At 38.8% G+C, this 25,451-nt stretch overlaps 1 protein-coding gene and 1 pseudogene across 1 annotated transcript in view; one reads left to right on the top strand and one right to left on the bottom strand.

Moving 5' to 3' along the window:
* Positions 1-22,606, top strand: part of Macc1 (MET transcriptional regulator MACC1) — a 30,101-nt gene extending 7,495 nt beyond the window's left edge. The window contains exons 3-4 of the mRNA XM_075948354.1: positions 1,910-2,098; positions 22,280-22,606. Of these exons, the coding sequence (XP_075804469.1) occupies positions 1,910-2,098; positions 22,280-22,492 (402 nt within the window). The 3' untranslated portion in view covers positions 22,493-22,606. The remainder of the gene's footprint in view (positions 1-1,909; positions 2,099-22,279) is intronic.
* Positions 10,369-10,718, bottom strand: LOC142835186 (large ribosomal subunit protein eL33 pseudogene; annotated as a pseudogene).
* Positions 22,607-25,451: the final 2,845 nt, after the last annotated feature.

The following is a 25,451-nucleotide window of genomic DNA, read 5'->3' as shown; positions in this document are numbered from 1 at the left end:
TCCTTCTGTGATGTAGAGTTGTGTCTTCAAACACCCTTTGCATTAAGTGAAAAATTTTCTTGCTCTGTGTCTTGATATGTGAAGTTGAAAAGTAAAAATAGATTGCTTTTGTCTCCTAATATGTGACATTTCTGAAAACCCTTCAGCATGTGAATTTATATTAGTTCTAAAAGATTAGGCACAATGATATTTTCTCTATATTCATTATACAAAACATTACAACAGTATAGCAAATACTTCTTATGAAATTGTACTTTGCCAGGTGTTGTAATAGGAACGGCGGGGCTGCGTCCCCAGCACCCCAGCCACCAGGCTAGCTCAGTCGGTAGAGCATGAGACTCTTAATCTCAGGGTCGTGGGTTCTTGCTCCTGAGAGGAGAGCTGTGGAGTCTGAGCTCACTTCCTCTTCCTCCCAGCGTTCTGTTCTGTTTACTCCTCCCACCTATCTTCAAACCAATGAGGGCCAAGCAGTTTATTTTTATTTAACCAATGACCTTCCTCCATCAGCCAGGGTAAAGCCATGCCACAAAAACTCAAGTGTACTTTGAAGACCTGCTGCCGTGGTATTTCTTCTCACTGTGGCCACCTTTGATCAGTATAAAAAGAGGGATCAATAGAACTTGTGTTTAGAGTCCAAATTGTTCTTTTAATTGTAGATTTCATAAGGATAAATATGATAAATTTTTATTGGTGCCTTTTAAAATTAATTTAACTTTACTTATTCTTTCTCATGGGTAAATAAAACTCCTAGGTACCATTACATAATAAACAACTGCCAAGCATCTTTACCAACTTATTTACATATATATGTATATATTCATATATTTTAAAAATATACTCAAAGCAACAAAAAAGCTCTTAGGATTGCCTGAAATGAATAGTAAGAGTGAAAGCTTAAGTGTCCAATAAATAAAGAAAGGGAATCTGGTAGCATCCTACTTTCACACTGTGGAAGAATATTCACCTTTATTACTTTGTAATTTATGTGTTGTTGGGGTTTCTGTCTTGCCCGGGTCCCACAATTGTTAAATCCCAAAGAAATCACACAGAGGTCTACATTAACTATAAACTGATTGACCCATTAGCTCAGGCTTCTTATTAACTCTTATAACTTATATTAGCCCATTATTCTTATCTGTATTAGCCATGTGGCCCAGTACCTTATTCAGCAGGGCAATCACCTCTTGATTTTTCTGTGGCTGGGGTCACACTGCCAACCAGCAGTTTCTTCTTCCCAGAATTCTCCTGTTCTCATTGACCAGCCTCTATTTCCTGACTGGTTGCCCCACCTATACTTCTTTCCTGGCTACTGGCTAATCAGCATTTATTTAAAATATAATTGACAGAATATAAACCATTGTCCCACACCATTTATTTTAACAGAATCACATTAGAGGTGAGGGAGGCAGGTTATTTAAATTCAGAAATGTCTGTAACTTAGTTTAAAATTAAAGGAATATCTTGTGTTTACTCAATAAGCATGATTCTACGAAAAATTTAAACCACATTTTGCTGAAATAGATCTGTGTTAATCCTCTGGTAAGACAAGGAATAAGCTTGAGGGGAGTGAGTAATTACCTCTAGGTTCAGAGATTATTAATTGTTGAAGCCTTAGGTACTGATAAAAGGGTTGATAGTGTTCCATTAGCAGTTAAAGTCATATATTAGTAATGTGATTTACCCATGATCCCATAGCTATACTAAAGCTCCTCTATTTCTAGTATATATATTCACTGTGTTTGCTTGTTGAATTTTCCTAAATATGAACCACTGTTCTGAGTTTAAAAACCTTAACTATATGTGTGGTATGAAAAGGTATTTTAACTTCTAGAATACATAATGCAAATTATAGTTTCAAGGAAAAAGTCAATGAGTTGTTTCTAAGCATGATGGATACTCACTGCCACAGGCTCTGCTAAAGATGGATCACCAAGCATTAGTGGAACGTCTTCTCCAAGAGGCTGTTATTCTAACCTCAGCTGTTAAGCTCGGAAGAAGCTGGAGGGAACTTGCTGAGAAATCTGCAGGACTCACTAAGCATCAGATGCAGGCGTATGAAATTCCTTACCGAGGAAAATCTGGAGATGTTTCAGCTGAGGTGAGATTTTCATATGTTCTATTCAGTGGTGACAAACTGTAGCTACATAGAGAAAATGTAATTTAGTCTTTTCCATGTTTATGAATTAATTAAAGGAACATTCAGGAACATTTAGTCCCTACTAAATTTTTAGAAGTTATTATCTGGTAAACCTGTTGGAAATGTCTGAAATATATATCATACTTCTAAAAAACATATTTATATTTCTCTTGTTAGATTTTATATTTACATGGCTTTTGAGCAAATTAACCCATTAAATTGGAGCAGTGAGGACACAAGTCTACAAGAATTTAAGGCATAGAACAGGTACATTTTTGAGGTAATAAATACTCAAGTCAACTCAGAGAAGATATTCTTAATCATTTATGACAAGTGATAGGACTTGATGATGAATCCTAGGAGGGGAATGATATGGAGCCACTGAAAATGACTGACAGAGATATCAAAGAGTCATTTCATCTTTTTTCTAATTCTATGTACAGTAAGAATTATTAATATCATATACAGAAAGAAAACATTTAGTGCAAAGATATTCATCACAAAACCTGCTTGTTTCATCAGTATTATTACATGGATTCTGTTACGCACATTGCATACATGTATTTCTTCAGATTACCATAATAGCAATGTGATCTAATTTTTTTCATATAAATTACAATATTTCCCATTAATGAGTATATGGTAGATGCCCTGTATCTTTCAGCAAATTAAAACTTTTTCAAGATGTTTAAGTTAAGGCCAATATTCTCTGAGATGGTGACATTATAAGCACAATCTGCATGTTCTGTGTCATTTTGGGTCCTAGAGACAGATGGATGGAAGGATGGACACACACACGCACACGCACGCACACACACACACACACACACACACACACACACACACACACACATGTTTTTCAAGACAGGGTTTCTACGCATAACTAGCTCTCCTGGAACTCACAGACGTTCGACTGCCTCCCTCTCTCAAGTGCTGGAATTGAAGGCCTATTGACCTTTTCTGTAGTAATATGGGGCGGCGGCAGGGCTGCGTCCCCAAATCCCCAGCCGCCTGGCTCGGCTAGCTTATGCCCCAAATAATTACACGGAAACTGTATTCTTTTAAACACTGCTTGGCCCTTAGCTCTAGCCCTTACTGGCTAATTGTCACATATTAATTTAGCCCATTTCTAATCATCTGTGTAGCGCCCCTAGGTGCGCTTACCGGGAAGATTCTAGCCTAAGTCCATCCTGGGTTGGAGCTTCATAGCGTGCGTCTTCCCTGGAGCAGGTAGCATGGCGTCTCTCCTGCGTCTGCTCCCGAGAGGAGAGCTGTGGAGTCTGAGCTCACTTCCTCTTCCTCCCGGCATTCTGTTCTGTTTACTCCACCCACCTAAGGGTGGCCTATCCAATGGGCCTAGCAGTTTCTTTATTCTTAGCCAGTGAAATCAACAGATTGATATATGACACTCCCCCATCACTTCCCCTTTTTCTGTTTAAACAAAAAAGGAAGGCTTTACCTTTAACATAGCAAAATTACATATAACGAAACAGTTATCAAGTAAAAGTTACATCAGAAACATTTATACATATAACAAAATTGACCTTAAAATCCATACCAATGCAAATTATTCATACCTATATCATTTCCCCCTTTAAATGTAAAAGAACATTTATAAACTATATTTGGGAACATGGGCGCAGTTTTTTCTCTCCAAACTGCTTCCTGCTGAATGGGGGCGTCGTTAATCAGATTATTTAGGGTGTAACCTGTGTGCCAGGTTTATCTCAGTTGGCAGTTGAGCAAAGCAATTTTCTGAAGATGTTCACAGCAACCCTTCAGGAGGACGTGGTCCATCATACCAAATTGGAATAGAAGAGATCCATAGAGTCTCATTCTCTGTGAAAACAAAAGAAGACTCTCTCCAAAGCATCATATCCTTAGACCCAAATTCTGAAATCGTAATACCCTTATATCCATTCTGGTTTAGCTTGGCAGCCCAGGTAATGAAATGTCTCTCTGTACTTAGCTCCTTCACAGTCAAAAATTTTAAAGAAAACACAATAATACAAAGAATCCAGACTCTCTGTGAATTTTTCATCTTTACGCGGCTTATTTTTACTCTATCACTTTACTTTATTCTGTCTCTTTAAAGACTTTACCTTTTTTTTTTAAAACCATTAACTTTATTCTCTATATTCTTTTTCTTCTCTCTCCCAAGCCTACGTACATTCATCCAACAGTGTGACTCATTCAGTGGTCTGAATCTGTCCTATTGTGAATCTGCAATTTTTTACTATCCAGGAGCACTTTTGATTTGCACCTTTAAATCATTAGGCGCTTAAGAATCTAAGCTGAGACATTCCTAAGTTAACTTTTTGCTTTTTGAGCGTATATCTGTGGACCAGGCTGTCTTTGAACTCTCAGAGATCCGCCTGTCTCTGCCTCCCAGGCATTGGGATTAAAGGTGTTTGCTACTACACCTTGAACTCACAGAGATCTGTTCGTCTCTGCCTTCTAGGCACTGGGATTAAAGGCGTGTGCTACCACACCTTCAAGTCACAGAGGTCTATCTCCCTCTGCCTCCCAAGTGTTGGGATTAAAGGTGTGTACTAGGACACACAACAACTCTCTTCCTTTTTTTTTTTTTTAAGAACTTCAACTTTTAGCTTGCATATATTTTTAACACACAGTAAACCATTTAGAATTTTTCTTTGTCTCTGAATCTCTCTTTACTGTATATCTCTCTGTTTTTTGACCACAAAAGTCTTTAATTTAGCAAGCAATATCAGTAGAATTAAAGCCGTGGCTTTGTGGGCTAGATGTAGCCCATTCCTTAGCTTTCCAGCCTCATGGATGAGGTACTGGCTGTAAGGTCCCTGCCAGCCAGCGAGCTACAACAGACAACACTCAAGTCCTCTCTCTGTAGCCGGCCCTCCTGCCTCAAACAGTCAGAGTTTGCCCTGGCAGGATGGCCCAGAAAGCCGGCATTTTTAAACAACACAGGTTTGTTCCTGCTGCTGAGTCAGGAAAATTTCAAAATGGAGGACATACCATTTTGTGCTAGCTCTGGGGCCACCAGGTAGGAGCGGCACTCAGCACTTTAATTCTGAGACTGAGCGTGCAGCACAGAAATTCTTTTCATCCAAGTAACATCCAAATCTGACACGCAGAGCACTGTGCAGTCTGAAAACACGTCTCTGTATGGCAGCAGGAATCTGCCATGCTCTTCCGCCTGCCTAAGCCTGATTCTGCCTTCTGCCCAGGAGCAGGCGGGGAGCTCTGAGTCATCGTCAAGGTCTCAGAGCACTCTCCTTCCGATCCCAAGCGGGAACACAAACATAAAGCCAGAGTTTGCACTGGCGGCACAGCCCCAGGAAGCAGCGCTTTAAGATAACGCAGCTTTTTTTCTGCTGCTGTTGCCGAATCAGGAAATCTCTCTACAGCACGCCACCAACAAACAGCAAAAATCTGTGTTAAACTCTCTCTCCCTTATTTTTAAGCCTTCTCAAGTTTTTTGTGGACTCAGTTAGCCACACGTCTGGGCGTCATCTGTAGTAATATGGGGCGGCGGCAGGGCTGCGTCCCCAAATCCCCAGCCGCCTGGCTCGGCTAGCTTATGCCCCAAATAATTACACGGAAACTGTATTCTTTTAAACACTGCTTGGCCCTTAGCTCTAGCCCTTACTGGCTAATTGTCACATATTAATTTAGCCCATTTCTAATCATCTGTGTAGCGCCCCTAGGTGCGCTTACCGGGAAGATTCTAGCCTAAGTCCATCCTGGGTTGGAGCTTCATAGCGTGCGTCTTCCCTGGAGCAGGTAGCATGGCGTCTCTCCTGCGTCTGCTCCCGAGAGGAGAGCTGTGGAGTCTGAGCTCACTTCCTCTTCCTCCCGGCATTCTGTTCTGTTTACTCCACCCACCTAAGGGTGGCCTATCCAATGGGCCTAGCAGTTTCTTTATTCTTAGCCAGTGAAATCAACAGATTGATATATGACACTCCCCCATCACTTCCCCTTTTTCTGTTTAAACAAAAAAGGAAGGCTTTACCTTTAACATAGCAAAATTACATATAACGAAACAGTTATCAAGTAAAAGTTACATCAGAAACATTTATACATATAACAAAATTGACCTTAAAATCCATACCAATGCAAATTATTCATACCTATATCATTTCCCCCTTTAAATGTAAAAGAACATTTATAAACTATATTTGGGAACATGGGCGCAGTTTTTTCTCTCCAAACTGCTTCCTGCTGAATGGGGGCGTCGTTAATCAGATTATTTAGGGTGTAACCTGTGTGCCAGGTTTATCTCAGTTGGCAGTTGAGCAAAGCAATTTTCTGAAGATGTTCACAGCAACCCTTCAGGAGGACGTGGTCCATCATACCAAATTGGAATAGAAGAGATCCATAGAGTCTCATTCTCTGTGAAAACAAAAGAAGACTCTCTCCAAAGCATCATATCCTTAGACCCAAATTCTGAAATCGTAATACCCTTATATCCATTCTGGTTTAGCTTGGCAGCCCAGGTAATGAAATGTCTCTCTGTACTTAGCTCCTTCACAGTCAAAAATTTTAAAGAAAACACAATAATACAAAGAATCCAGACTCTCTGTGAATTTTTCATCTTTACGCGGCTTATTTTTACTCTATCACTTTACTTTATTCTGTCTCTTTAAAGACTTTACCTTTTTTTTTTAAAACCATTAACTTTATTCTCTATATTCTTTTTCTTCTCTCTCCCAAGCCTACGTACATTCATCCAACAGTGTGACTCATTCAGTGGTCTGAATCTGTCCTATTGTGAATCTGCAATTTTTTACTATCCAGGAGCACTTTTGATTTGCACCTTTAAATCATTAGGCGCTTAAGAATCTAAGCTGAGACATTCCTAAGTTAACTTTTTGCTTTTTGAGCGTATATCTGTGGACCAGGCTGTCTTTGAACTCTCAGAGATCCGCCTGTCTCTGCCTCCCAGGCATTGGGATTAAAGGTGTTTGCTACTACACCTTGAACTCACAGAGATCTGTTCGTCTCTGCCTTCTAGGCACTGGGATTAAAGGCGTGTGCTACCACACCTTCAAGTCACAGAGGTCTATCTCCCTCTGCCTCCCAAGTGTTGGGATTAAAGGTGTGTACTAGGACACACAACAACTCTCTTCCTTTTTTTTTTTTTTAAGAACTTCAACTTTTAGCTTGCATATATTTTTAACACACAGTAAACCATTTAGAATTTTTCTTTGTCTCTGAATCTCTCTTTACTGTATATCTCTCTGTTTTTTGACCACAAAAGTCTTTAATTTAGCAAGCAATATCAGTAGAATTAAAGCCGTGGCTTTGTGGGCTAGATGTAGCCCATTCCTTAGCTTTCCAGCCTCATGGATGAGGTACTGGCTGTAAGGTCCCTGCCAGCCAGCGAGCTACAACAGACAACACTCAAGTCCTCTCTCTGTAGCCGGCCCTCCTGCCTCAAACAGTCAGAGTTTGCCCTGGCAGGATGGCCCAGAAAGCCGGCATTTTTAAACAACACAGGTTTGTTCCTGCTGCTGAGTCAGGAAAATTTCAAAATGGAGGACATACCATTTTGTGCTAGCTCTGGGGCCACCAGGTAGGAGCGGCACTCAGCACTTTAATTCTGAGACTGAGCGTGCAGCACAGAAATTCTTTTCATCCAAGTAACATCCAAATCTGACACGCAGAGCACTGTGCAGTCTGAAAACACGTCTCTGTATGGCAGCAGGAATCTGCCATGCTCTTCCGCCTGCCTAAGCCTGATTCTGCCTTCTGCCCAGGAGCAGGCGGGGAGCTCTGAGTCATCGTCAAGGTCTCAGAGCACTCTCCTTCCGATCCCAAGCGGGAACACAAACATAAAGCCAGAGTTTGCACTGGCGGCACAGCCCCAGGAAGCAGCGCTTTAAGATAACGCAGCTTTTTTTCTGCTGCTGTTGCCGAATCAGGAAATCTCTCTACAGCACGCCACCAACAAACAGCAAAAATCTGTGTTAAACTCTCTCTCCCTTATTTTTAAGCCTTCTCAAGTTTTTTGTGGACTCAGTTAGCCACACGTCTGGGCGTCATCTGTAGTAATATGGGGCGGCGGCAGGGCTGCGTCCCCAAATCCCCAGCCGCCTGGCTCGGCTAGCTTATGCCCCAAATAATTACACGGAAACTGTATTCTTTTAAACACTGCTTGGCCCTTAGCTCTAGCCCTTACTGGCTAATTGTCACATATTAATTTAGCCCATTTCTAATCATCTGTGTAGCGCCCCTAGGTGCGCTTACCGGGAAGATTCTAGCCTAAGTCCATCCTGGGTTGGAGCTTCATAGCGTGCGTCTTCCCTGGAGCAGGTAGCATGGCGTCTCTCCTGCGTCTGCTCCCGAGAGGAGAGCTGTGGAGTCTGAGCTCACTTCCTCTTCCTCCCGGCATTCTGTTCTGTTTACTCCACCCACCTAAGGGTGGCCTATCCAATGGGCCTAGCAGTTTCTTTATTCTTAGCCAGTGAAATCAACAGATTGATATATGACACTCCCCCATCACTTTTCTACAATGCCTCTTCTTACTTTGCATTCTGTTAGGTGATCAGGTTGCAGGCTTTCTAAGAGAGTTCAGTAGGTCAAGTCAGTTGACTCCTTCCAGCTGCAACAGGTGTCAGCTGGACAGTTGCTGAATCTCTGAAACCCAGCTCACACGTAAGGACTTCTAAAACAAATTCTGTCCAGGAGCAGCTAGGGACTGGACACCTATGTCCCACTTATCTGCTACACTTATCTTCATAAACCTAGAGGGGAACTGAAGCCTATCAATGAGCAGAATCCAGAGTGAGCATAGCATACAAGATGGACACACGTGTTTTCTGAGGGAGCTGAAAAGTCAGGAACCTTGAGGGAGAAGAGAGTACTGTGAGAACTGTGCTGTTGTGCTCCTGACATTTCAGTAAACTAGTTAAAAAGCTGTCCAGTCGAAAACTGCTATTCTTTTATCACGATAGGGCCTTGCTTTTGGGAGTTTTGTTTAGATTTACTGGAGAGCTGTTTGTCCTGCCAGCCTTGCTAAGCATCTGCATTTTTTCTAATTGTGTTTATTGTTTGCCTTCCCTCCAATCGCAATGCAGGCTAACTAACCCACAGCCTATTTGTCCATTATTTACCTTCACACAGCCTCAGTTGTAAGTAACTAAGTCTGTGTGTGATGCTGATAAAATCTCAGAAACCTAAAGGAAACTCCTTAGATGTTTTCTAATGGCAACAATTCAATTCATCGCAACTAACACTACAGCCAGAGTCTGATTCATGTTATCACTTAGGAAAACAAAGGCATTTGGGCCTGAAGCCATTCTAAATGTCGTATAGGAATTTTACCTGTTTGGCCACTTGCAAGGACAATGCATGTAATTTCCACATCCCCATAGCCATCTTAAATGAGATGGGTTTGACAAGTTAAGTAGTTGATGTGTAACTACTTATATTTGGAGTGTGGTGGTTGGAAATTGGCTTTGGGGTGAGGGAACACGAATTTAATGTTACTTTAATGTGCTGTCTTTGTTTCTTTCATGTCATTTACTCTGACATATGATCTATGGGCCCTGTGTCCCTGGTATAATATTTTCTTCTGTGACACAGGAACCTTGGAATCTCAGCAGGTTCTCTCAGGACGCAGCTTGACAACTATGACATTATCTTGCTTCCAAAATAAGCCTGATCTTCTTTGTCAAACCTCAGGCTGACTGAAGAATGGGGATACTGAATGTACCTTTCCTATATATTTTAGTACTTTTGACCATTTAGTATTCTTTTTGAAGTGAAGAGAAAGTCTTTTGAGAATTCTGAGAATGTCACTTTTTAAAATAAACACCTCCTCAATTTATATTTTAAGTTAATATAAATACTACATTAAAGCTATTACATATAATGTTTAGAACAATCATATGCATATAAGCAATTTAAAAATTACTTTTGTAGGATTTTAAAAGATCTGTTAATATCTGTATGTATGTCTAGGCAGCACATGCGTTGTTGGTGCCCGTGGAGGCTAGATTTGGTGTCACATTCCCTGGGACTGCAATTACAAAGAGTTGTCAACGCCCATTTGGGTACCAAGAATTGAAACTGGGTCCTCTGTAAGCGAAGTCAGTGAACTACTTCACTGCTGATCTGCTTCTTCAGCCCATGCAAAACACGTTTTAATAAAAATGTTTTTATCAGAAAATATGTTTATAAAATATAAAAATGTAAGTGATGTCTTTTTTTTTAAACAAGAACACAAATCCATTTTTATTTATTGAAATTCAGAAAGAGTACAGCATCACACAGACTCTGTGTCCAGTGGCCTTTGCAGGAAGGTTGCTTCGGAATTTGGCACGAACCCTGGCATGGGCCCCAGGAACTCCCCCCCCCCCCCCCCCCCCCCCCCCCCGCCCCTAACTCTGGTTTTATTTAGCTTGCCTCCAGGGGTTGCTGTGTTTTTTTTTGTTTTTTTTTTTGCTTTATACACATAAGCGCATCTCTTACCCAAGTAAAATTCAGTTTCATCCCAGACATAAACACCTTCAATTTTAAGAAGAGCTGTGTGCTCTTTCTGGTTCCAGAGACCTTGTTGTTGCCAGCAAATGTCCTTGTACCACAGCCTTCCAGCCATGTTTGCCTTTCAGAAGTCCTCTTCCCAGCAGGATCCAGTAATCTGCCCCCAAATTTCGCAACAGGAACTTCCCTCACCTCCCCCCAGCACTTTGTTTTGTTTTTCATTCGTTTGTTTGTTTGTTTTTTCTGTGAACGTTAATATAAATTCTGTGTAGTTTTTCTGAAGATATTTAAAGATTTCATTTAAAAATACAAGAAGCCATTAAATACCAGAAAGACAGCACAATTTTTAAAGTCTGATTTTACAGAGAAAAGCTGCAGTTTTCAAATCTAACACTTTTCTAGGCCGGAGGCTGGGACTCAAGTCAATCTTCTACAGATTACTAGCAAATATGACATTAATTTCTCTGTGACTCTCTTCCATGGAATCTTTCTAACAATAAAGATTAGGTTCTTCCTTTCCTATTTCCTAACGGTTCCTCTCACACTTTAAATTTCCTCTGCCCACTCACCTCCCGTCTAGGACAGGCACCAGAAGGCTTAGTTCCTTTGGCATGCCACACAGGGCCACACTGTCTCCATGGAGACACAATGAAGCTAAGATTTTTAATCACCATGTGTTTTTCATCTCTGACACTATTCAAGCGTAGAACAGTGCAGTCAGCCAGGTGTCCCGTAATTCTTTTTTGCAGTAGTGCAAGTCTAATTCTCTTTTGTATCCTCTAGAAGCAGTTCTTATTTCCCCCTTTCTGATTTACAACTAGAGTGCTCGAAGCATTTCATCCTATATGTAAATTAAAAATGAGAATGTAGAACTGTTGTGATTTCATGTTAGATAAGTTACTTCTTATGCAGGCATAAAGACCCTGATTTGTTCTTGTTAGATTGCTTGTACTTCTTATGCAGGCATAAATCTAATGTTTACATTAGTTTGAAATTAGGATGAACTATTAATTTTTAAATTTTTTTTTGAAGAAGCTCCACTACAGAACTATATCTCCATCAAGAAGCACATAATGACAAAAAAAATAAAAAATAGTTGTGTGTCAGTCGCCATGAGAATCTTCACACATCTCATTAATTTCAGCGAACAGTAAGCAAGGCATTAGAATCATCCTCTTTCTAACACACAGTAACCTACTCTGAGTATCAATGCATTTATGTAGCATCCAGAGTGACATGGTGAGTCATAGAACTCGGGTTTGGAATTCTGTTAGTCTTACTTGTGTTTCTAACTGCGAATCTTTACAGAATTGACTGATTAAACAAAGATCAAAAAAATCAGGAAAATGCAGAAGATGCCACCTAAAACCTATGGTATTTTAGTTACTGAGAGTCCCTGAAGTGGACTCTTGTTAGCAATGAGGTCTAGAGAGCACTGACAAGAAGTCATGTGTGGAGGAGGAAGACTTGACATTTCATTTCATTTGCTGAAATCCAGAGGCAAGACTCTTCAGGTAAAGCTCCCTTGCCTGGATTCCAGTTCCGTTAGTCCATTCATTAACTCCCATGACTTTGGACACGTTGCTTGGCTCTTCTAATAATTTTTTTTTTAACTGAGTTGTATAGCACAACCTTTTCAGGCATTTAGACGGTCAGGTAAAATAACATGTATAAAGTATTTTTGATAGTTGATGGCAGTTGTCATTATAAAACACAAAGTACCTATTATTTTGTTGGATTTGACAATTCTATGACCTTGAGTCATTTTATGGAAAATGGAATAAAATGCAACCATTTTTAGTGATGTGAATGAAAAAGAATGTAGGTAAGAAAAAATGTCGACAGTAATTTCAAGGTTTCTGTGCTGAGAAACTAGCAAGATGTTAACATATAGGAAAAAAAATGAGAAAAAGTCTTGGCCAATAAAATTTTCCTTGTGGGCTTAAAATTTAATTGTCCTTGGAAAATATCTCTCACAAAAGGTAGAAAAGATGGCTTTGGACTATGAGAGTGATCCTGCTCACAGGACACTCATGGGTCTTTGTTTATATGGGTGCTCTATTGTCTTCTTATTTATCTGAGCCTTGCCCTGTTGCAAAGGTATGTAAACCTTTATTGTTTTGCAGTAAGATCTAAACTTATTCTTTCATAAAGGGAAAAGTATTCTGTGGAAAATCAAGAACTTGTGGCAGAATTTACCCTCTCATACCCTTAGTGTTGGAACTAGAGATGGCACAGTTATAATTTTTACCATGTTTTTGAGACGGGGTCACATTGAGCTTGGTCATGAGCTCACTGTGCAGTTTAGAATGACCCCAAACTACTGCTCTCCCAGCCTCCATTTGAAGGCATGAGCCCCATACATGTTTACATGATGGTGGTGACTGAATTCAGCTTTATGGTTGATAGACGAGCATTCTATCAATTAAGGGACATTTCCCAGGACTTATTTTAAATTTTCTTTATCAAGTCTGTTTTGAAGAGGGAAACGGGTCTGTGATTTTAGAAAAGCAGCTAAGCATATAACCCAACAGCGGTGTTTGTAAAAGTTACTTGGTAATAAAATAACTGTGTGATGATCCTTTAGTGAAATGATGCTGAATTAGAGACTCAGTGACCTGGATTCTTGACTGTCTTTGTTACTAAGTTTCAAACTCAACAGTAGTTACCTGTGACCAAGGACCTAACGTGTCATATTTACACGTTACATATTTACATCTGTTGCTTCACGTACTTAGTGGTGCTTTGATGACATTCTATACACTTCAGTTTATTTCACAGCAGGAAAAGAAAAATCTCAGAGAAAAATCTGACCAAGATTTCTCTCTTTTGTCACATTTTAACCAGACACTGTGTCTCTTTTGAGGAAGTAGGATGGCCCAGAGGAGTTAGCATTTTTCTTTTCTGAAGACAACAACCACCTGTTTTAAACATTATTTACGTATTTACTAATTAGAGATGGTATAAAATAACCTAGATTGTCAGGAGCCAATTTCCTCCTAAAATCATTACAGGAACCATCACCCTGGGGAGTCTGCAGAGAACCCCACACCCCTAATTGTGTTAAGAATGGTTCTATTGACAGAGCCTACCCCACACCCAAATTGGCTGTTAATGAGAGCTATCTGTTAGCGGAACCCACCCCGCATTCTAAACTATCTAGAGAACTAGGTGTGTCAACTTCCAGGCCTACAGTGACCTGACCGAAGATAACCTCCTGCCTACGTGACCAACGAGGACCATGTGACCAACGTGAACCACGCGGCAGGAGCCCAGAACCCTGTGCCCATCCCCCAACTCCTTGCCCTATAAAAGGTTGTATCTCGTCCCTAATAAACGGAGGCTTTGACAAACTTTGCATGGCCTTCTTCCTGTCTCCTAGCCCATATCTTCCAGGTAGTGCCTCTCCGTGACCCTGGAATAACTGAACCGCCAGGCGGGCTACTAACCCTAGACTAAGTAGCCCGCCAAGGCAATCGACACTAGATATTGTAAATGATGTGCTGAATACAGAACACATATAATATCCATTAGGAAGCCTAACTTGCCTCAGTACTTCTGCAGCTAATGGTACTTAAAATGAAATGCTGCTTCTATAATTTTATGAGATAAGTAGGTGGATTATTAATCCTCTAATATGGAAAAAAGCAATTATCCAAAAGTAATTAAAGTCAATTAAATTCATTATGTTATTTCTATTTTATGAGTTAAAAAAGACAGACTGGGACGCTCAGTTCTGATCTTGCTGTCTTTTGTCATCCACTGCAAAGTCTAATGAGTTGTATTGGCTTCCAAGAAGAAGTACACTAAAACTGTAAAACTTTATTATTCTTGTCTCTATTTTTGTTTCAGTTCATTTGGCATTACATATTTCATCATCTCTGCTCCCTTCCTTTTACTATGTCTGCTAATACAGGAAAGGTAAATGGAGGGAAAGATGTATTTCTTGTATACATATACTAGGACCCTGGAAAACCACTTTACTAATTAGACTAAATGCTTTGCTACTTCTCTGTGTATAAACAGAGGGGAGCACACGGATGAAAAATTCAGCGTGCTGTCCTTCATTAGCATCATGTTTCCTATTCCAGGATTAGATCATACTGCCAGGAAGGTAGCATTAAGAAATCTAAAGGGATGGGAAATGGCTTAGTGGGTAAGGACTTTGACCATAAACCTGAGAACAGGAGTTCTTAGCTGAATCTCAGCTTCCATGTAAATGCCAGGTGGGCATGGCAGCTCCCTAAAATCTTAGCAGTTACAAAGTAGAAAAGGGGAATCTCTGGAGCAAGCTGATTAGGTAGACTGGATGAGAAAACTCTGTCTTGATATACAAAGTTGGAGCCCCTGATCTCAACTTCTGGCTTCCATAAATAAGTGCACACATACACGCATATCCCACACAGGTGAACACATTTACACAAATGCATACCACATATACATATACCCAGAGAAGGAAATCTGACAGCAGAGATGTAAGGATGGAGCTCTGCATCAAATGTTTGTGACAGAGTTGAAAAGGCTGGGGGAATTTGTTCTGTGGCTCAGAATAACTCACTTTTCCTAATTTTCTGAGAAATCACCCCACTGACATCCAAAGGGGCTATGCAAGCTTGCACTTCCAGCAGCAATGCAGAAGTGTTCCCTTTTCCCCACAATCTCTCCAACATAAATTGTCATCAGTATTTTTAATCTTGGCCATTCTTACAGGTGTAAGATGGAATATCACAGTTGTTTTGATTTGCATTTCTCTGATGACTAAGGATGTTGAACATTTCCTTAAGTCTTTTCAGCCACTTTAGATTCTTTTTTTGAGAGTTCTCTGTTTAGGTCTGTACTCCATTTTTTTTATTGGATTATTTGTTCTTTTGATGACCAATTTCTTGGATTCTTTGTATATTTTGGAGATCAGACCTCTGTCTGATGAGGGGTTAGTGAAGATCTTTTCCCATTCTGTAGGCTGCTGTTTAGTCTTGCTGACTGTGTCCTTTGCTTTACAGAAGATAGACCCAGTAATACCACTTTTGGGTATATATCCAAAGTATGCTCCATTGTGCCACAAGGACACGTGCTCAGCTATGTTCATAGCAGCATTGTTTGTTATAGTCTGAACCTGGAAACAACCTAAATGCCCCTTGACAGAAGAATGTATAAGGAAAATGTGGTATATTTACACAATGGAGTACTGCACAGCAGAAAAACAAGACATCTTGAATTTTGCAGGAAAATGTATGGAGTTAGAAAACATTATGTTGAGTGAGGGAACCCAGACCCAGTAAGACAATTATCATATATACTCACTCATAAGTGGTTTTTAAACATAAGGCAAAAAAAAAAACCCTGCCTACAAACCATGATTCCAGAGAACCTAGACAACAATGAGGACCCTAAGAGAGACATACATAGATCTAATCTACATGGGAAGTAGAAAAAGACAAGATCTCCTGAGTAAATTGGGAGCATGGGGACCTTGAGAGAGGGTTTAGTGGGGAGTGGAGAGGCAGGGAGGGGAGCACAATAAAAATCAATTAAAAAAACAAAAACAAAAAAAGACCAACTCACTTAACCCCGTATCAGCACACTTCCTTTTGATAACCATAGAGTAAGAACAGTGTCTACATGTTTTACCTTAGTCATAATGTTAAACAAAACTTGGAAAAAAAATTTAAAAGCTGGATTAGATGTATGGTAAGATAAATGTGGATGAGGTGTTGATAATCTACAACTCATCTTCGGTATTTAACTTGGGCTGATCTGAAAAGAAAATTATTGATTCAACACGTTATTCCTTTGATCATTTCCGGGGATGAATACATTATTTTCTTAGTAAATTTTTATAAAATGTGAATCTTTTGTGAACTACTTGGATCTGTATTATATTTGAATACAGAATCCCACCCAATTGATACAAGTGAAAGACCTAGATAAATCCAGACCTCCCCAGCAGAAGACAATAGCCAAAAATCCAAGCAGGAAGAGAAGAATCAAAAATCTAGGATTAGCTGGTTCAGTGACTCTGTTTCAGGAACTAGCTGAAGATAATGTTAGATTGTAACCTTGAGAATAATCTTGAGAAACTAGGGAGTTTCCCCCTTGTGATTTTAGGAACTAGCTGATTATGACCTTGTGTGATCTTGAGAGGCAGGGAGTTGCCACCTTGTGACTTTCTATGACACTCTCCTTGCCCCTTTTGGATTGTTGGGCAGTGATTTCTTCCCATAAAAACTCCTTCTCCAGGACACTCGGTGTCGAACTCTTCCCCTGCGTGGGTTATGAGACTAGGCCCTATGAGTCTCGGCCCCAGTGCACTGGTTCCTGTCTCATCTCAACATTAAAGCTTCATGTGATTGCATGAAGGATGGTCTCTTGTGAGGGGTCGTGTTATCCCAAGACGTGAGTGAGAGTCTTCCCGCACTGGGGGTCTTTCACAAGCAAGTTATCTTCTGTATTTTTGTCATTGTTATATTCTCATTTTATGGAGGCAAGTATAAATAAAATATAAATTCTGAAAATTAAATATGGACATGTTAAAGAATTTGAATCCAAATATAATATATGTTCTCCATAAAGGACAAAAACTGATTGGACCATTTATTGCATTGAGAAAATCTGGCTTTGTGAAGAAAAGCTTAATATAAAAAAGTTACGTTGACCTCATCTGATATTTGTTTACTGAAGAATAACATATTTCTTAAATTTCAGTGTTCCTTCACTGTATGCAGTTTATAGCTGTTGTCAGACTGTGAGTTTTCTTAGCTTCAGTATTATTTGTCCCTTTAATTATTGTAGTGGTTTAAGTGGGGAACTTCTCCAAACGGCTCATTCATTTGTTCACTTTGGTCCTCAGTTTGTTGGTGCTGGTTAGGGGTGTGAATGGAACTTTTATGACATGGAGCCTTCATGGAGGAAGTTTGTCACTGGAGGTGGGCTTCAAGAGCATATAGCTTGCTCACTTCAAGCTTCCTTCTTCTGCTTCCCATGTGAGGTTTAGCTGTGGTCTCTCAGCTTCTTTTTCGAGGTGCTTGCTGCATACCTCCCCGGCTATTATTGACATCTAGCCCTCTGGATACTTAGTTAAAATCAACTCTTTCTCCTATAGGTTGGTTATGGTCATTCATTTTTGACACACCAACAGAAAAGCAACTAATCTACTTTTCAAAAACAATTAAAACATTCTTTTGTCTTTATTCTTCTGGCTAATGAAAGCTAGCCTTTCTTTTGAATGTTTTAAGTGGGCTATCTCTTCAGTCCTCAATAATCTTAAATTATCTATCTGGAAACATTAGAATTTAACCCACAAATTATTTTTCTTTATAGTATGTTCATATTTGTATTTTTTCCTTCCTTTAAAAATTCACCCATTTCTTGATGATTAGTCCTCTGTTTATATTTCTCTTCTTCCAGAACTCAAATTCTGTATGTGATCCATTTGTTGCGTGGCTTCTGTTTATTTGCACTTGTCTTCCTGTAGGCACTTCACACTGACATTTTTAGGGTGGAGTCTGTATTCTTGTTCGCCTTTGGTAAATGTGTCATTGAATCACTTGGTGTTAGAAGATGTGAGGGAGGCAAAAGAAAAGGATGCCCTCTGTGGTGTGATGGTGAAATTTTAATAACTGGTTTTGCAAGAGGGGAAACTCCTCAATCATTGCCTTTGCTAACTTCCATGATATAAATACTCCCAACTTTTATGATTTTAATCCATTAATACTAAACACACACTCACACAAAACCAGCTATGTGGGGCTGTGGAACTGACTCCAGATAAGTTACTAGATAGATATCCTTTTGAGTCAGCTGGGTACCACCGTCTTTTCTAACATGAATACAATTCTGTACTCTAACTCTACCCTGTCTCCATTCTTTGCTTCTGTATCTTACTTGCGTCTACAATGGGACACTTACTGAAGTTTAAATTTCCATTCACTTTTCTCTTCTTTGGCACAGTAGAAGACTCACATATTTTCTTCATTACTGTGACATGAATAATGTTCAATCCTTGACTCCTTTCAGGTCATTTGACCATTTTAAGTTTTCATCAGATAGCCCCTGTCCATTATCTCATATTCCATATGGTTAAAAATAAAGCTTCCTTATCTTGCTCCTATTAAAAGTTTACAATTTTCTATGTATACTACTAACAATCATTGCATGCAAACTGTCATATAAGTTCTTTTTAGGGTGCCTTATTGAAGAAAGAAGACTGGAAATTATTATACATACTTTATAGCTTAAAAATTCCAAGCTCAAACTGAACTATCAAATAAGCAATGGAACCTGGATGTGAGCAAAGGACTATTGGCAGTAAAACCCAATTTCCTTTTTTGCAACATATGAGTCCTCATCGAATGACAAGAGCATGTCATATGGCAGGAGAGGTGGCTCATCAGTTAAAAATATTGGTTGTTATTGAGGAGTACTGGGTTTGGCTCCCAGCACCCATATAGTGGCTCACAACTTGCATCTCCAGTTTCAGGAAATCCAAAACGCTATTCTGTCCTCTGAGGGTGCCAGTCACTCACATAGTCCACATATATTATGTGCACATAAGACAAAATAAAACTTTAAAAGTTCCTATCTTTCTCACATTGATTCATACAGGTTAATCTAGAGGTACTTTTTGTAATTGCTATTAACAAGTCTTATCTGTTTACTCATTGTTTGTCCAAATGATTGCCTTGTTCCTATATCTAAGCACCATGCTTTTTTCTCATGACCTTGCTGTAATAGATATTCTTGTAGGCTATGTATTCAGTGAATTTTGACTTAGCAAGTAAAATAATTAGTGGAAAAGCATGTATTTACCATATTTAAACTATGTGTGATAGTATTTTGTTTTGCCATCTGGGTTGAAAGACACAGGTAATTTTGTATATAACAAATTAGATTTTATACTGAAGAAATATGTAGGCTTTGTTGTATTGAAGAAAAAAAACCTGGATGGCAAATCCCCTTCATATTTTAGTTCAAGTCAGGAAGGTCATCTCTGTCCTGTGGTTCTACCCTAACACTCTCATACCCATGTCAGGGGTCATCAAATAAGTTCAAGGCAATATCCTCCCTTGCATTTCTGATTAATTTAGCCACTCCTTTCTTTGTACTTTCGGAAGACTTACATAGAGATCAGACCTCAACAGTCAATCCATGTTTCTCTGAATTCCAGTGCTAACTGCACTGTTCTGTGCTGTGTGCAAGCTGTCTAATGTGAGGGAGTTATGTAGTACTCAGTATAAGTGCATGGAGGGATGTAGGCTCTAACTTATACCATCCCTGTGTACATCTCCAGTCTCCTAAGTCTCCGGGCAGGACAGAGAAGTCGACTCACATCTAAACACTCCTGCAAGCTTTTCTGTAAATGCTAAATTTCCTTGCTGCAGCAAGACATGCCATGCAGAGCTTAACTGCCTGGGTAAGACAGTGGGGTGGTTTTACTGTCCATGAGTATAAAACCACTTGTATGTCAGCATATAAAAGAACTCTGAAACCACCCATTTGAAATCCCCAACAGATATCTATGGTCTCTGGTATTTTATGCTAATCTTCTGTGCTATATCACCTTTTACTCACTGCTGTCAGTCATTGCCTATTGTAAATATTTCCAAATATATTTCTGTTTCCTACTCAGTCACAAAGGGACTTAGAACAGTCTGGGGAGGCTGTTAAATATACATAACATTATGTTAAACAGTACACAACAATTTGAAAATTATTGTACCAGCTAGTTGAATATTGGTGACTGAGTGGATTCAGTAATAGAATATAAGTTTGGAGCATGGACAAACAGTTTTCTGTTTTTTAAATCCACAGAGATTAATCAATCATTTTAGTGTAATACTGCATCTAAGTACTGACAGCTGAGATAGAGCCTGACATAAGCTTCTATTAATGTGGCCTAATTTGTTTTTCTTGCTGAATAGCTACTGATAACACTGGTAGTGTGACTAGTTTGCATCAACAGAACCCTTCAGAAAAGAGGACACCCCACTGCCCTTATTTCAGTAGCAGAAGGTACAATTTCCCCATAAACCAGATCAGTGATGACAAAGCTTGTATACAAACTCTAAGGCAGTGGTTGTCAACCTTCCCAATGCTGTAGCACTTTAGCACAGTTCCTCATGGCTGTGGTGATCCCAGCCATGAAATATTTTCATTGCTGCCTTATAACTGTAATTTTACAACTGTTATAAATCTGTATTTTCTAATGGTCTTTGGGGAGGTTGTAACCCATAGGTTGAGAGCAGCTACTCTAAGGTGACTTCCGCTTCTATGTCACATACCTTAGCATGATATAACTTTGATAATTATTTTATTCTCTATTTTGCAAAATTAGTCTTTGTAAGAGAGGTGAAGGAATAGGTGTGTATGTCCTCTCCGAAATGCCAACTAGAACAAATAACATCTCACTCTTTGAGCATTTTTATGTGGACTGAAGCAAACCATAATGGCATCAGAGATTTATTTCTGCCCACCTCTGTAATTAGACTATCTGGGTAGTAGTGGTGGCAAATGGAAAAATTATATCCAATTACATGGAATGCTGATGTTAATTGAGGTACCATTTTAAGAAAGCAATTATGTTCAATATTAAGCTCAAACTCAGTGCTTTTAACATTTTATAAATGGTAGAATTACAAATAAATCAACTTGGTAAGCCCAAATAAGTAATTACTACTAAAGTTTATATTTCAAATGTTCTAATCATGAGTGTATGCCTTGTTCTTTTCTTAGAATAAATTCATGTTAACTTGTGTATATGTCTGTGTTCTTCCATTTGCCTTTGTCTCATTCCCTCTGAGCCTGTTGCCTTGGTAACCATCATGTACTTGCTTGTATGTGAAATTCTCCTTTGGCATGCATTTATTTCTATGGGAACAGTGATGTCATTGGTGTGACCTCAGAGGAAGAAAAGTGCAGAAACATAGAATGTTGGTCTTTCTTTACATCATAAAATGTACCATAAAAGTAAGTTTTTGAGTTAAAGAACTATATTTTTGTTTTTAATTTGATCATCAAACTACAGTTTTCCTTATGTATAGATTTGCTGAATAGAATGAATTAAAAGTGCAAAATGTATTTGCTATCATTGTTATGATATATAGTATTATAAAACAACACAAATACTTATATGTAACAAACCCTATTCTTAAAAGTCAGATAATTAAAAGTTTACCTTAACAGTATTTGTTATTATTAAAAAATATGGTGCTGAAAAGATAATTCTGTAGATAAAGAGGCTTGCCATGAAGCTTGACAACTGAGTATCACTTTTGGGACACACATGGCATGACATAATTTACTCCATCAAGTTATCCCTTGACTTCCACATACATGTATGACATACATTCACTCTCACACACTAAATAAATAAATACATGAATAATAAAATGTAAATTTTAAATTATGCAAGGAATTTTATATTGACATCAAGGCAATATAAACTAAATAGTGGATCAAGAAAAATGCTCATATTTATAACTATTTTATTTTTGAAAATCACTCTAGTTTTAGAAACAGGGTTATAAAAAATGATAGTGATTATTTTCTACATCAAAAAGGTCACATAATGAGCATTCCATTTTATTTTAAGTTCTTTACAGTTTAAAATTTTTTCTCTGTTTCTATCTCTGTCTGTTATTTGTCTGATATTCACATCAATCTATTTTCTTTTCTTTATAGATAATGTGGAAACCTGCCTATGATTTTCTCTATGCATGGAGCAGTCACAATGGAAACAGCTGTAGAGATCTGTTACAAGACCTTCAATCAGCTTTGGACAGAATGAAAAACCCTGTCACCAAACGGTGGAGAGACTTAACTGGAACTCTAATACTAGTAAATTCTTTAGAGGTTCTGAGAGTAACTGCTTTCACTACTTCTCAGGAAGCATAGACTGAAGCAAGTTTGGGGATAAAGGAAAATGGTAAGTGGGAAAGTGTGTTTGTATGTGTGTGTGTATGTATAAGTGTGTGTATGTGTGTGTATGTATGTATGTGTGTGTGAGAGAAAGAGAGACAGAAAGACAGACAGAAAGAGACAGAGAGGGAGGGTGAACTCATAAAGATGTCTTACTTTCACTGTGTTTGGAAAGCCATGTTTTACCTTGAGAAACAAATCCTGGAACTCTTACCAAGATTGGATTTTGTAGTCAAATTTCTTTTTGTATGTGGTAAAATGGTAAACAGTAAAATGCTCTGGAACCGAGAAGGAAAAGCCCTTTTCTCTTATTCAATGTTCATTCAGTTTTCTAAAGTTAGAACAGATGAGCGTTTAAATAATATCAAGCAGATAGTTCAATAAACTGGAGGCTTTAATGCGTGTAGTTATCATGAGGCAGAGAAGTAGGAGGAGAGAAGGCACTTTGGGCCTTCAAAGGCTGCATGCCTTCTGTACATATCTGCATTCGTTAGTGGAGTCAGTCAGTATTGCTCCCTGCTCCATGTGCAGAAATTCAGGTGGAAGAGGATGCACAAGGCCAGTGCAAAGTAGGTTTTCTGCCTTGAAAGACTGACTCTAATTTTTGAATAGTCATGCCACATAGCAGAAGAGTGAAGAGGACAAAAAATAAAAATGCGTCCTGAGAGATGAAGCATGCTCCTCTTCTTCAGCATCTCCCAAATAGATATCAGAAAAGAAGACACTGTCCGAAAAACTAGCTTTAAACATGGACTAAAATATTTCATCAGCTTCCTTCAGTATCTTGGGAATATATATGCCTAATTTGAAGTTTTTCCCCATGATCAGAATGAAAACCCTTTAGCGATCAGGGGTATTTAATACTGAGTTATTACAAACAATTACCATCACCAAAGCACTTTCAGTCCTGACATACTGACATCTGTGGGTGTGCTCACATGAAGAGAGGGGAGAGAAAGAAAGAAAGAGAGACAAAGAGAGAGACAGAGACAGAGACAACAGATCCTCTCTTGAACTTATTACAAAGCTTGTGGAAGACAAAGTTAATGCAAGACAGTGTAGATGTTCATGGTTGGCAGAGTTGACAAAAATGGTCTCTATCCATTAATCCCATGGCTGCCAAATTTTATGTGCTTAGACCTTCCTTTACTAATTTCTCTTAAGGGAGAATGAATCTAATGATAGGCACACAGGTGCTTGAGATGCAAGACAATAATGAGGAAGAATGCAAAATATTTGGCTTCAGTGCTTTTAATGATAAGGATGGGCAACAAAAATGTCATTATTAAACGTGAAATGGCATCTCCAATGAGAGCTGCAAAGGAGAAACTGTGATGCTGGACTAGAGGCTGTCGTGTGAATAGGGAAGAGAGTAGACTCAGCAAGATTGAAAAACAAATAATAAGGCAAGCACTGCATCTGATGTTGACCAGGTAGGAGGTGTGGAAGCTAGAAATCAGTAGGTACTTCAGACTGAGGACAATGCGAGTTCTAAGAAGACAGAGGGTCAGGGTACTGAGTAAAAGGATGGGGTTAAAAGGGAAAGGTTAAAGGACAAGAGTGAGGGTGGAGGGAGGAGACTGTGCTCTGGCCACGAAAACCTTTAGGACTTAGGAAGGAATAAACAACTCAAGGGTAATTTGGGTAAACTGAATGAAATTTTGTTTGTGAATTTCTGAATAAAATATATCCATTTGTCTATAGACTAAAGGCGCCATCATTTTAGAGCTTTTAATACTCCCACCCTAACGCATTTGATACATTCAAAAGTAATTTGAACTAGTGCTTAGAACAATTGTCCCAGGGCTTATAGATGCATGTTCAATGACAGAATTTATTTTAGTTAAAAATAAATTCAAGGAGAGGAAAGGAAAAAACCAGCCATTTTGTTAGTTTGGGGCACATGACTTGAAGGGTGGCTTTACTTTCTTGAGAACATTGCTTCTTTCGTATTAATGTGTCCACACTTGTGCATTTCTGCCCGGGGAGCAAGGGTTTAATTACTCGGGTTTTACTGGGTGGGTCAACTTCTCCATCCTTAATACAAGGGAAAGTTTTTAGACTTACTGCAACTTGATATGCTATGCTTTGTTGATATCCAGGGCAGGTCTGCCCTTATCTAAATAGAAACAGAGGAGAAGTTTAGGGTGGAGCTCAGAAGGGAGGTAAGTGGCTGGGGCAGGGGCTGGAAAGACAGGTGAGAGGGGAATCTGCAGTCAGGCTGTCAAATAAATAAATAAATAAATAAATAGATAAATAAATAGAAATAAATAAATATTGAAAAGGAAAACAAAACACTTTAAGTTTGTACTTCATTGTACTTTGAGATGGTAGTTGGGAATTTTAAGTAGAGTTTTAAAAAGTGAAAAACATCTCAGTAATTTAAGGATAGAACAGTGGTTTAAATATTAACATACACATAAAACTAATGATCTCCTGTATTTTCCCAGGAGAATTTTAAACCCATATCCAATCTGTCATTTTGAATTTGTTCTTATACATTTTTATAAATTGTTTCTACTTTTCTCCATTTTACAATTTCCTTGCTGTGATGAATTTTTCTAATCAAGATAAATTTATTCAGTAATCACAAATTGCTTTTCCTACTTGGCAAGAAGTCAGTGAAATTAATAAGGCTCTTACAGCCTTCTTTGACATCATTAAAGTATCAAAAGCTATTAATCTAAAACTTCTCCAAGCATTAAGAAAATGGAAAGAGATTAGATAATCCTTTTAGTTCCTGTGGCTTTTCATTTAAGGATAAACAAATTAGTCTGGGATTCTTGTTCAGTTCCTCGCTTGGAATGCGGTGATTGTTCTTTGTAATTCCCAGATTCTTGGCTTCTTTTTTCAGAGCCCTTTGCCTGAGTTGAGGGCGACTGCTTCAACAGTGTGCAACTAACTGTTTACACTACTTACAGAAACAGCACACTTT

Source organism: Microtus pennsylvanicus, chromosome 14, assembly GCF_037038515.1.
Source record: "Microtus pennsylvanicus isolate mMicPen1 chromosome 14, mMicPen1.hap1, whole genome shotgun sequence".
NCBI classification, from domain to species: Eukaryota; Metazoa; Chordata; class Mammalia; order Rodentia; family Cricetidae; genus Microtus; species Microtus pennsylvanicus.
Note: the sequence above shows the minus strand (reverse complement) of the source record. Positions and strands in the feature narration are given on the sequence as shown.